This window comes from Gobio gobio, assembly GCF_949357685.1.
Source record: "Gobio gobio genome assembly, chromosome: 2".
NCBI lineage: Eukaryota > Metazoa > Chordata > Actinopteri > Cypriniformes > Gobionidae > Gobio > Gobio gobio.
In genome coordinates this window covers 69,895,697-69,908,919 of record NC_137098.1, presented here as the reverse complement: position 1 = coordinate 69,908,919, position 13,223 = coordinate 69,895,697, and the positions used below count along the sequence as shown (strand labels likewise).

At 45.5% G+C, this 13,223-nt stretch overlaps 1 protein-coding gene across 1 annotated transcript; it reads right to left on the bottom strand.

Moving 5' to 3' along the window:
• Positions 1-4,198: 4,198 nt before the first annotated feature.
• On the bottom strand, positions 4,199-5,724 carry LOC307142450 (aerolysin-like protein). The gene is made up of 2 exons (XM_079843330.1): positions 5,663-5,724; positions 4,199-5,414 (listed from the first exon to the last, which is right to left on the bottom strand). The coding sequence occupies exon 2, from the start codon at positions 5,395-5,397 to the stop codon at positions 4,450-4,452; it is 948 nt and encodes a 315-aa protein (XP_079699456.1). The 5' UTR covers positions 5,398-5,414; positions 5,663-5,724; the 3' UTR covers positions 4,199-4,449.
• Positions 5,725-13,223: the final 7,499 nt, after the last annotated feature.

Sequence of the window (13,223 nt, the reverse complement as noted above, 5' to 3'; positions counted from 1 at the left end):
TTGCACAGCACACTCAGATCCCGCTACGGGCCGCTCCCATGCCGTCCGAGCCGGATCCCTGCGTTCCGCCTCGCTGCCCCGCTGCGGGTACGTCTGTGGTGCCGATGGTCCCCCTTGCTCGGAGTCTGGGAGCCTGGCTAGCGCTTCCCAGCCCGTCTCGGTGGCTCATCCGTACCATCAGACTCGGCTATGCGATTCAGTTCGCCCGGCGTCCCCCCAAGTTCAGGGGCGTTCACTTCACGACTGTAGTGGAGGCGAACGCCCCCGTGCTCAGGGCGGAGATCGCTGTCCTACTGGCGAAGGACGCGATAGAGCCGGTCCCTCAAGCCGATATGAGGTCCGGGTTCTACAGCCCGTACTTCATTGTACCCAAGAAAGGCGGCGGGTTACGACCGATCTTGGACCTGCGATTCCTGAACCGGTCCCTTCACAGGCTGCCGTTCACGATGTTAACGCAGAAGCGCATCTTCAGGTGCATCCGTCCCCAAGATTGGTTTGCAGCGATCGACCTGAAGGACGCGTACTTTCATGTCTCGATTCTCCCTCGACACCGGCCCTTTCTGCGCTTCGCGTTCGAGGGACGGGCATATCAGTACCGCGTCTTACCCTTCGGCCTGTCCCTGTCGCCCCGCGTCTTTACGAAGGTTGCGGAGGCGGCCATTGCTCCCATGAGAGAGCATGGTGTTCGCATCCTCAACTACCTCGACGACTGGCTGATTCTTGCCCAGTCACGAGAGCAGTTGTGCGAACACAGGGACAAGGTGCTCAGTCACCTCAGCCAGTTGGGACTTCGGGTCAACTGGGAGAAGAGCAAACTCTGCCCCACGCAGAGGATCTCTTTTCTCGGTATGGAGATGGACTCGGTCGCCATGACTGCGCGCCTCACCGAGGAGCGCGTCCAGTCGGTGTTGAACTGCCTGAATTCATTCAAAGGCAGGACAGCGGTTCCACTGAAACATTTTCAGAGGCTCCTGGGGCATATGGCATCCGCAGCCGCAGTAACGCCGCTCGGATTGCTTCATATGAGACCGCTTCAACGCTGGCTACACGATCGAGTCCCGAGATGGGCGTGGCACAGCGGTTCCCTCCGCGTCCAAGTGACTCCGAGGTGCCGCCAAACCTTCGGCCCGTGGTCGGACCCTTTGTTTCTCCGGGCGGGAGTCCCCCTAGAACAAGTGTCCAGGCACTCCGTTGTCTCCACGGATGCCTCATCCACGGGTTGGGGTGCCACGTACAACGGGCTTGCAGCTTCGGGCCTGTGGACGGGGCCTCAGCTGCAATGGCATATCAATTGCCTCGAGTTGTTAGCAGTTCGTCTTGCACTCAGCCGCTTCAAAGTGCCGCTCAGAGGCAAGCACGTTCTGGTCCGGACGGACAACACTGCGGCCGTAGCGTACATCAACAAACAAGGTGGTCTACGCTCCCGTCGCATGTCGCAACTCGCCCGCCATCTCCTCTTATGGAGTCAGAAGCATCTGAGGTCGCTTCGTGCTGTTCACATTCCGGGCCTGCTCAATTGTGCGGCCGACGAGCTGTCACGTCAGCAGGAACTTCCGGGAGAATGGCGACTCCATCCCCAGGCGGTCCAGCTAATCTGGAGTCGTTTCGGGGCCGCACAGGTAGACCTGTTTGCCTCCCCAGAGACGACCCACTGTCAGTGGTTTTATTCCTTGACCGAGGGAACCCTCGGGTCGGATGCCCTGGCCCACAGCTGGCCCCGGGAAGAACGCAAGTATGCGTTTCCCCCAGTGAGCCTTCTTGCGCAGACTCTGTGCAAAGTCAGGGAGGACGAGGAGCAGGTCCTGTTGGTCGCTCCGTATTGGCCCAACCGGACTTGGTTCCCGGAACTAGTGCTCCTTGCGACAGCACCTCCCTGGCCCATTCCTCTGAGGCAGGACCTCCTGACTCAGAGACGGGGCACCCTATGGCACCCGCGTCCAGACCTCTGGAAACTCCATGTCTGGTCCCTGGACGGGACGCGGAGGTTCTAGGTGACCTACCACAAGCGGTAGTTGACACCATCACTTCCGCTAGAGCCCCCTCTACGAGGCGCCTCTATGCGTTGAAGTGGAACCTGTTCGTCGATTGGTGCTCTTCCCGCCAAGAAGACCCCCGAAGATGTTCGATCGCTTCTGTGCTTACCTTTCTACAAGATGGGTTGGAGCGAAGGCTGTCTCCCTCCACCCTCAAGGTCTATGTCGCCGCTATCGCCGCTAATCATGAGTTCGTAGATGGAAAATCTCTAGGTAAGCACGATCTGATCGTCAGGTTCCTTAGGGGAGCGAGGAGATTAAATCCTCCTCGTCCTCCCTCTATACCCTCTTGGGACTTAGCTCTGGTGCTTACTGCACTACAGAGAGAACCCTTTGAGCCTCTGCAGTCAGCCGAGTTGAAAATCCTGTCGTTAAAGACTATACTCCTGATTGCGTTGGCCTCCATCAAGAGGGTAGGGGACCTGCAGGCATTTTCGGTCGACGAATCGTGCCTGGTGTTCGGGCCCGGTAACTCTCATGTGATCATGAGACCCCGGCCTGGATACGTGCCCAAGGTTCCCACTACTCCCTTCCGGGACCAAGTGGTGAGCCTGCAAGCGCTGCCTTCGGAGGAGGCAGACCCAGCCCTAGCTTTTCTCTGTCCCGTCCGTGCTCTCCGGACTTACGTGGACAGAACGCAAAGCTTCAGGACCTCAGAGCAGCTCTTCGTCTGTTACGGAGGACAGCAGAAGGGAAAGGCTGTCTCCAAGCAGAGGATGGCCCACTGGATAGTGGACGCCATCGTCTTGGCTTATCAGTCCCAAGACGTGCCCTGCCCGCTCGGGTTAAGAGCCCACTCCACTAGGGGTGTTGCCTCTTCCTGGGCGCTGGCTCGTGGCGCCTCGCTGACAGATATTTGTAGAGCTGCGGGCTGGGCGACACCTAACACGTTCGCTAGATTCTATAGCCTCCGTGTAGAGCCGGTCTCTTCCTGTGTGCTCACTTCCCATAGTCAGTAACACCGAAGTACCCGTTCCAGTGTCGGCTTGCTGCGCCATTCCCTCCCCTATGGTAGACGGATGCGTGCGCTTATTCTGCTCCAGTCGAGTTCCCCGGAACGGCGAACCCTGTTGAGTCCTCCGCAACCCGCGGCAGTCGGACGTGGCGGAGCGTTCGACGCCAGGTCTAACACTCGTATGCATTGGTGGAACTTGTGTTAGGCTGGGTTCCGTATGTAGTGACCCCCACGGCGGTCCCATATGTGTATTCTTCTACGGTACGGCTCCCTACGGCGAGCCCGTGTCTTTCCCTCGGCAGAGCTCCTCTGCCGTCTCAGGTTCGTGTTGTCTCCCTCCTAATTGACCGGGGCCACCCCTGAGACTTCCGTATGTTGTGCTGCCCACGGCCAGCCCATACGTGTATTCTCCACATGTTAACTCCCTCTGGGCATGATGTGGCTTCCGCAGCTGCCTTCACAGGCACGCTTTCCCAGCGTTATCCAATACAGTCAGCTGAGTGGGTCTTGCGGAACAGCAGCTTGACTCTCCCTGCGTGAACCTACCCGCCCGCATCAGATCGGGGTCTGTGGGGCTCATCGCTGGGCGCTGGAAGTGGTAGTAACTATGGCGTTTTCCATAGGGGATCCCAATTCGTCGGTACGTCCGACGTACGTCGAACGTGACCGACTGAATGGGAACGTCTCGGTTACGTATGGTAACCCTCGTTCCCTGAAGGAGGGAACGGAGACGTACGTCCCGTCGCCACAGTTGCTGTACCATCACTGCAGGTCGAGCCACTACGTGTGGCTCCTCAGTGAAAAACAGCGTGCATTCGCTCTCGCTTCCTGTTTATACCCGCGGCGCGGGGCGGGGCGCGAGATGCAAATCTCGCACGCCAATTGTCCATTGGCCGGTTCTAGATAGCTCGAAGCTGATAGGGGCTCCCAGAAGTGATCCCAATTCGTCGGTACGTCCGACGTACGTCTCCGTTCCCTCCTTCAGGGAACGAGGGTTACCATACGTAACCGAGACGTTTTTTTTAACAGATTTTAGATTATTTCGATCACCATTGTTGCATTTTGCATATCTGCATATTCCTAGAGAGCTCAAACTTCTTAGCTGAAAGATTGTCTCAGAAGCAAATGAAAATTCTAAAATGGAACAATGTTTGTCAATAAAATGACATTAAATACAAATTAACTTAAAAATAAACAATACACACAAAGGGCAGATGAAATGCTTTTATTGAATGTTAGATGAAACATTTCAATTTCTAATATGATAAAATACATTGTGCAATCATGTTATAATACATTACAAGAATCTTTATTACTAGATTACTCGAAGTATGAAGTAATGTGAATATTTTGCACAAAAAGATTAAAGACAATGCTGAGTATATATTTTCCCTGTTAAAAATAATGGAGCAAAGAGCACTTTATAATGGAACAGAGGAAGAAAAAAAATCTGTCTTGACATTACAGAGGAGATTCTTTCGTCTTCACTTTGATGTCAGTGTAAGTGACACCTTTGTATGTGCCCTTGGTTTCATACTGTAACACACTGCCATTCTTGCAAGTGATCTTCACCTTGCCAGTGTAAGGCAGGTCAAAAGTGGCTCTGCCAATGGTGATTGAAACATCCACCTTCTTTTTTGGTGGGATTTCTACATCGGTAGACAGAGTTTCGTTTCTCTCATCTGTTTGATCCTGCCTATAGGTGCTTTCTGTTCCAACGCTGAAACTGAATCCTGAAGAAACTTCTAGAACCTCTGGAATCCCAGCCTTCACTTCCATACTAAAAGTTGCAGTAAAACTCTTGCTCGTAGACCATGAGGATTGTTTGATCACCTTCTTTGAGGTTTCGATTTTTTGCTGTTGTTTGGCAGAGGAGTCGTTCTGGTAAGTGAAGGATTTCAGCTCTTCCACGGTCACCTTCGGTATCAATTGGTTGATAGTGGGATAGTTGACATTGGTGAGAACTGTTGATTGAACTGAATTGAGAAACATGAATCCCATGGAGTCAATGTCTGCACCACCGTTTCCTGCAACTCCCAAACAAAATCCAGAGCCGACGTCCATGGGATATTCTGTTTTTAAACTCCATTTTGACATCTTTGCAAAAAACTCTCCACCCTCACTGGTCTTGAATCGGATGGCTCCAAGGCGTGTTCCTGCTCCATTTCCCCACAGAGTCAGTTTGGTGAAACACTCACCAGGCTTGAAGGCATACTCTTGATTCGATCCAGATGGGTTTCCAAAGGTTTGATTTCTTCCATCTGAAAGCCAGACCCTGACAGCCTTAACCTGCCATTCTCCCACCCACACCCAGATCTTCTCTAAACTGGCACCATTGTTCTCACCAGTAAAAGAAAATGGAGCACCTCCTCCACCACCAATTTTAGACAGAGTTGTTGGGTAGGACATCTTTGAAGAAATTAGATCTGAAATATCAGAATTAACACCAGATATCTAAATCAGATGTGTTGTCTGTTGTGCATGAATTCTAAAATGGTAAATGCTTTTTTTTTTCACAAATACTTTTTTTTTTTTTTATTGCATGATTTGCTTTTTTTTCATCTGCACACAAAGGTAAGTTTCACCATTTATTACTAGTCATGTATTAACATGCAAGGTTCCAAGCCATTAGCTACATGAATTACATCATAAATGCTCACTGAAATATACTCACATGAACAACTTTAGTCTGATGAACTTCTCAAGATCAGCTCAGCTGGTACAGATCCGAAAACTGAGATGTGTTGGATTGGGCTGCTGCTTAAATAGAGCTCCAAAAGGGGCAGGCGATACACATAAGAACTTCTGAATTCCAGTTCAGACTTGATACAAAATCAGTCATGCATCACTAGTTTTTGGATCAAAATCAAACATGTATTTATCCACTCTAACTTAAGTATGACAGAGCATAAACTTGAGAGCAAACCAGGTGTGTTCTGTTTTTTGCAGGAGTTAAAAGTGACAAATAATTATTTTGGTTATGCAACACTCGTTTCATTTGCATTCTGGCAGTTCATAACAGGAAACTACTGTGGCAATACACAACTAACTATGTGGCAAATTAACAAGTTTTGTAGTTTCTGTGTCCAAATAGGCCAGTGTAACATACCACCACACCTGTCCCTAACTTTACCCTTAAACTTACCCATACCACCACACCTGTCCCTAACCCTACCCTTAAACTTACCCACACCACCACACCTGTCCCTAACTTTACCCTTAAACTTACCCATACCACCACACCTGTCCCTAACCCTACCCTTAAACTTACCCATACCACCACACCTGTCCCTAACCCTACCCTTAAACTTACCCACACCACCACACCTGTCCCTAACTTTACCCTTAAACTTACCCATACCACCACACCTGTCCCTAACCCTACCCTTAAACTTACCCATACCACCACACCTGTCCCAAACTTTACCCTTAAACTTACCCATACCACCACACCTGTACCTAACTTTACCCTTAAACTTACCCATACCACCACACCTGTCCCTAACCCTACCCTTAATCTTACCCATACCACCACACCTGTCCATAACCCTACCCTTAAACTTACCCACACCACCACACCTGTCCCAAACTTTACCCTTAAACTTACCCATACCACCACACCTGTCCCTAACTTTACCCTTAAACTTACCCATACCACCACACCTGTCCCTAACCCTACCCTTAAACTTACCCATACCACCACACCTGTCCCAAACTTTACCCTTAAACTTACCCATACCACCACACCTGTACCTAACTTTACCCTTAAACTTACCCACACCACCACACCTGTCCCAAACTTTACCCTTAAACTTACCCACACCACCACACCTGTCCCAAACTTTACCTTTAAACTTACCCATACCACCACACCTGTCCCAAACTTTACCCTTAAACTTACCCATACCAACACACCTGTCCCTAACTTTACCCTTAAACTTACCCATACCACCACACCTGTCCCAAACTTTACCCTTAAACTTACCCCTACCACCACACCTGTCCCAAACTTTACCCTTAAACTTACCCATACCACCACACCTGTACCTAACTTTACCCTTAAACTTACCCACACCACCACACCTGTCCCGAACTTTACCCTTAAACTTACCCATACCACCACACCTGTACCTAACTTTACCCTTAAACTTACCCATATCACCACACCTGTCCCTAACCCTACCCTTAAACTTACCCACACCACCACACCTGTCCCTAACCCTACCTTTAAACTTACCCATATCACCACACCTGTCCCTAACCCTACCCTTAAACTTACCCATACCATCACACCTGTCCCTAACTTTACCCGTATCCCAACTCAATATCAGCAAAAGTGTTCAGCAATATAATATGTCCCTCCAGGTTTTGTGATGTCGCGATTGCAACTATTAACTCAACTTCAACAAATCCCTGTGAATTCAGTACGACTCGCAATTTTGACCAATCACCGCAACTTTTCTGCAACTTTGACCAATCATCGCGGTCTCCTGCTAAGCAGCGTCATACATCAGCAAACTCACTTCCTTGTTTTGTTCAGAAGACGCTGCCAACTTGTGTGCTGCCAACATCTCACATTTACCCACAACAAAAACAGCAAAGGACCGTGAAAAACAGTATCCAGAGGTTCTTTACGAAAGCGAGGGTAAACTGTTTTGCAAGATGTGCAATATTGTTGTCAAACATAAAAGGAAATCGACAATTGACAAACACTTTGCCACCGCTAAACATATATATATACAATGCATGGTAACGTCAGTGTTTCACACATAGACTAATTTGTGGTGGTGTGCCACAGAATCAACACCGGCCACCACAAATTGCACGTTGTTATTCATTAACTTTTTTTAAATCTCACTCCAAACTGCCACACCTGCTTTTGGTATGAAAGTCTAAGCTTTTAAAATTGAATACGAAATTCAATCAATAAATAGTGTTTTGGCGCCAATGTGGCATAACAGTTAAAGTCAGAGGCGTTTGAAAACAGAGTTGCCCCATGCTCTCATCTCCCGCGCGCGTGGTCACAGAGCTTCTAAACAACCCAGCGCTCTGTCAATGCATTTGAATGGCTTAAGCTGATACATAACAGGTATTTGCAGCAATTTTTATTACGTCAACCATCATCATTTTATTATGGAGAGTGATGGAGATGCAACATTGTTAACATTAATGTTAATGTTTTTTCTTGTATTTAGCCCTCATTGCTTACTAATTGATCACAAACTCATACTCATTGGTGGTCAAATGTGACCATACATCGTAACTATTTTTTAATTACAATGTTTTTCTATATTTTAGTTTAATAATATTTAAATTACAATTAGTGTAGCAATCAAGGTTATAAGAATTCCAATACAAAGAGGCAAATTAGAGTCATTTTGTGGCTGGAAAAATAATAATTTTCATTTGTAATGCCATTACCCACCAGGTGCCTGTATGGCTCTTTAATAAATATAAATCTGGTTGCTCAAAAAATTATTGCAGATCATAACTTCTTAATTATTTTTAGGTTTTGCATTTTAATAAATATTTAGACATGATCAAACACTAGATTTCTTTAAATACTGTGGAGTAGGGGGATTTATTATTATGTATTTGTCCTCTTTTTTGCTCTTAGATCTGTGAAGATTGGGTTGCCACCTGCACTGCAGTAAATATTCCACTCTCCAAAAGTGACCATCCAGCCTTAAGAAAATTCCTCAGAGAAAAAGTTGTCAGTGGTGGAGCTATACCTGGATTTCACCAGCTTCAGGAACATTACCTGGGGGCAGTGTACCTGAAAGAAAAGGAACAACTCAAGATCATATTCGATGAAACTCCAGACATAGAGGGCAGATGTGTACTAAACATACTAATTGCACTGCTGGAGAAGGATGATTCTGGGAGAAAATTTCCAAACCTTGCAGACACAGTGTTCCTTGAGGAGTGTAACTGTGTCTATGGCTGTTGTCAAGTGTCTACAAGAATACAACATAGACAATGATGATGTTGTGGTGTTGAACACTGACAACGCGGCCTATATGAAAAAGGCCTACAAAGCTGCGTTGTAGTCCTTATTCCCAAACTCGATACATGTGACATGCTTGGCTCATATAATGAACCTGATAGGTGGTGCCTTCTGGAGACTTTTTGACCAACTGAATGCATTCATGCTGTGTTTCTCACAAATGTTCTACCAAGCTGGTTCCCGGAAAAGAAGATATCTTCAATACATGACCAAAATACTACCAACAGGAAGGAAAGCAAAGATGGCTCCAAATCCATGTGCTACGCACTGGAACTTGTGGTTCACTGCAGTCCAGTACAGTTCATTGAGATGGAAGTGGATCTAAGTCAGCTACTTGCTTATTGGTGAAATTCTTAGTTAAAAACACGTTTCACTTTGTATTCCTCTCTCACACACACACACACACACACACACACACACACACACATACGGGTTTATGTGTATTACAAGGACACTTCAGCCCAAACCAGTTTTTTGCTGTATTAGGGGGACACCCCTTTGCACTTGCTCTACAGAGTTGTGGTGCATATCAAAAAATTTTGTTTTAGCCACACAACACAGATTTCACTTCAGAATTAGTTTACACTCAACACAAGTGATAATGTAACAACCTGACAAAATACACAATTATGAGGACATATTATAATTACATGCAAGCCCCGCCTATGACACAAACCATTATTATAAGGACAGTAGCTATAACACACACACACACGTTATTATCGTGTATTAAAAGGACACAAATGTATTAATAGGACATATCTAAACATACACAAAATCAATGCATTGAGTATTGAAATGACATCGCTGACCTGAGGACAAATGGCTTATCACGTCAATATATTTGTGAACCCTCATGAGACTACTGTCAGTCAAACCTTATAGTCACAAAGTTCTGGTCTGTTAATAATGCCCTGAATATCTAAATCCTTTAAAAGGTAGTAAACAGTTTTCTGACTTCTAAACTTTAAAAGCCTCCACAGCCCCGTTCTGAATTCAGACACACTTGATCAGTTTAAGTCTACAGACTCATCTCTTTAACCATGCATACACATAATTCAATGCAAAAACAATATAATGCCACAATAATTAGCTCAATCAGAATCAAGAGTAATTCTTTTTCTGTTCATCTTTTTACACTAAGTGTGAATGTGTGAGCTTTGTCTTATCCTTGGACAACCAAGCCATATATTTTTATATGCACCCCCTAGAACACCATTAATTGAAAACTTAAAAACGCAAACACAAGCGTGAAAACATTGTGTATTATAAGGACAAAGGTGATCTAGGAGGACAAACGGTTTAACACAAACACACAAACGTGAAAACATTGTGTATTATAAGGACAAAAGTGATCTATGAGGACAAACGGTTTAACACACACACACACACAAACGTGAAAACATTGTGTATTATAAGGACAAAAGTGATCTATGAGGACAAACGGTTTAACACACACACACACAAACGTGAAAACATTGTGTATTATAAGGACAAAGGTGATCTATGAGGACAAACGGTTTAACACACACACACAAACGTGAAAACATTGTGTATTATAAGGACAAAGGTGATCTATGAGGACAAACGGTTTAACACACACACACAAATGTGAAAACATTGTGTATTATAAGGACAAAGGTGATCTAGGAGGACAAACGGTTTAACACACACACACAAATGTGAAAACATTGTGTATTATAAGGACAAAAGTGATCTAGGAGGACAAACGGTTTAACACACACACACAAATGTGAAAACATTGTGTATTATAAGGACAAAAGTGATCTATGAGGACAAATGGTTTAACACAAACACGAAAAGTTTAATGCTAACCACTAGGCCATTTTTATATATATATATATATATATATATGTGTGTGTGTGTATAGGAACATAAAACAGTACACCAAGTACGGGAACAAGAAGCAAAGTTTAATGTGTGCTTTTTCAAATACAAAAATAAAAAATAACTAAAATGCGAATTGAGGTAAAGCACTTTATCATTTCCCTTTGATAAACTTAAAGGATTAGTTCACTTTTAAATAAACTTTTGCTGATAATTTCCTCACCCCCATGTCATCCAAGATGTCCATGTCTTTCTTTTTGCGGTCGAAAAGAAATTAATGTTTTTGATGAAAGCATTTCTCCATATAATGGACTTCGATGGGCATCATTCTGTTCAAGGTCCAAATGACAGTTTCAGTGCAGCTTCAAAAGGGCTTTAAAGGTCCCGTTCTTCGTGTTTTTTGAAGCTTTGATTGTGTTTACAGTGTGCAATATAACATGTGTTCATGTTTCGCGTGTAAAAAAAAACACAGTATTTTTAACACAATTTACTCATCTGTACACCGCTGTTCTCACTGTCCTAAAAACGGCTGATGAGTTCCTTTATTCTATGAAGTCCCTCCTTCAGAAACACGTAACGAGTTCTGATTGTGCCAGCGGTTCCTGTGTTATGATTCGACAGCAGCTTAGCGAACGTGGAAAGGTCACGCCTCTTAACGGGAGATGTATGCGCTTAATGATCTCTACAGCGTCCCTGGGAAAGCCAAACAAAGGTGATTTGACTCCGGGATGAAAATAACAGCGTCTCGACGACATGGCGACAAACACACTCAAACGCAACACTTCCTTTTCTCCACGCGACACTTCCTCTTCTCCACGTGGAACAGCAACAAGACCACGCCCCCTTTTTTCGCGTATTCTTGTGGGCGGAGGTTAGTCTGTTCTACTGCTCTACTGACGTAATTAAAGCAGGCTGTACCAGGATGTAGTCCAAGCCGGCCGTTCGCTGTAGGCTTTGAAAGGGAACTTCTGTTAAATAAAATATCTCGCTTGGCATTGAACTTTGAGCTTTATAATTTTACAGGTATTATTTATGCTCTAACAGCAACATTACACACTAACTAAAGTTTGAACAATGGGATCACGAAGAACGGGACCTTTAAATAATACCAAACGACACCAGACGATTTACACTGAAACTCATTTGGACCTTGAACAGAATGATGCCCATCGAAGTCCATTATATGGAGAAATGCTTTCATCAAAAACATTAAAGGTCCCGTTTTCGTGTTTTTTTTAAAGCTTTGATTGTGTTTACAGTGTGCAATATAACATGTGTTCATGTTTCGCGTGTAAAAAAACACAGTATTTTTCACACAATTTACTCATCTGTATACCGCTGTTCTCACTGTCCTAAAAACGGCTGATGAGTTCCTTGTTCTATGAAGTCCCTCCTTCAGAAACACGTAACGAGTTCTGATTGTGCCAGCGGTTCCTGTATTGTGATTCGACCGCAGCTTAGCGCATGTTGCCCGGTTCCTGTGTTGTGATTGGACAGCAGCTTAGCGCACGTTGCCCGGTTCCTGTGTTAGACGTTGCACGGAAAGGTCACGCCTCTTACCGTAACGGGGAGATGTATGCGTTCAATAATCTCTACAGCGTCCCTGGGAAAGCCAAACAAAGGTGATTTGACTCCGGGATGAAAATAACAGCGTCTCGACGACATGGCGACAAACACACTCAAACGCAACACTTCCTCTTCTCCACGCAACACTTCCTCTTCTCCACGTGGGAGAGCAACAAGACCACGCCCCCTTTTTGGCGTATTCTTGTGGGCGGAGGTTAGTCTGTTCTACTGACGTAATTAAAGCAGGAAGTAGAGGGATGTAGTCCAAACCGGCAGTTAGCTGTAGGCTTTGAAAGGGAACTTCTGTTAAATAAAATACAGTCCCTCCAGAAAAACGCGATTAGGCGATCGCAAGAGTTAATGCATAATCAGCCAAAGTCTGCATATTTATGCGGGGACAGCATTTTTTTCCAAATACGCCGCACTTTCGCTGCGTAAATTGCCTATTTCCGCGTGCAAAATATTTGGGGCTAGCATGATTTCATAATCCCCGCATTTTCGTTGCAATAAAGTCACATATATTAGTAGAAAGTTGAAAAATGTTCGTTTACTTCACACAAGAGCCGCCATTTCCCCCTGTTGCCATGGGAACGCTTTGAAGTGACGCCACCCGACGCCAACGGTCATCGAAAAGCTGCAAACCCCGTGGAGAAACCATAGATATCGGTGAAACCAGAACGCACCTTAAGACAGCTGGCTAAAAAAAAAAATGTAACCTTTAAACTGCGGAAGAATAATAGTTTAATTCTATAGTTTAGAGCAATAGAGCAAGCACGATTTCACTTTTCTAACTTTAGCTAGTGTGTAATGTTGC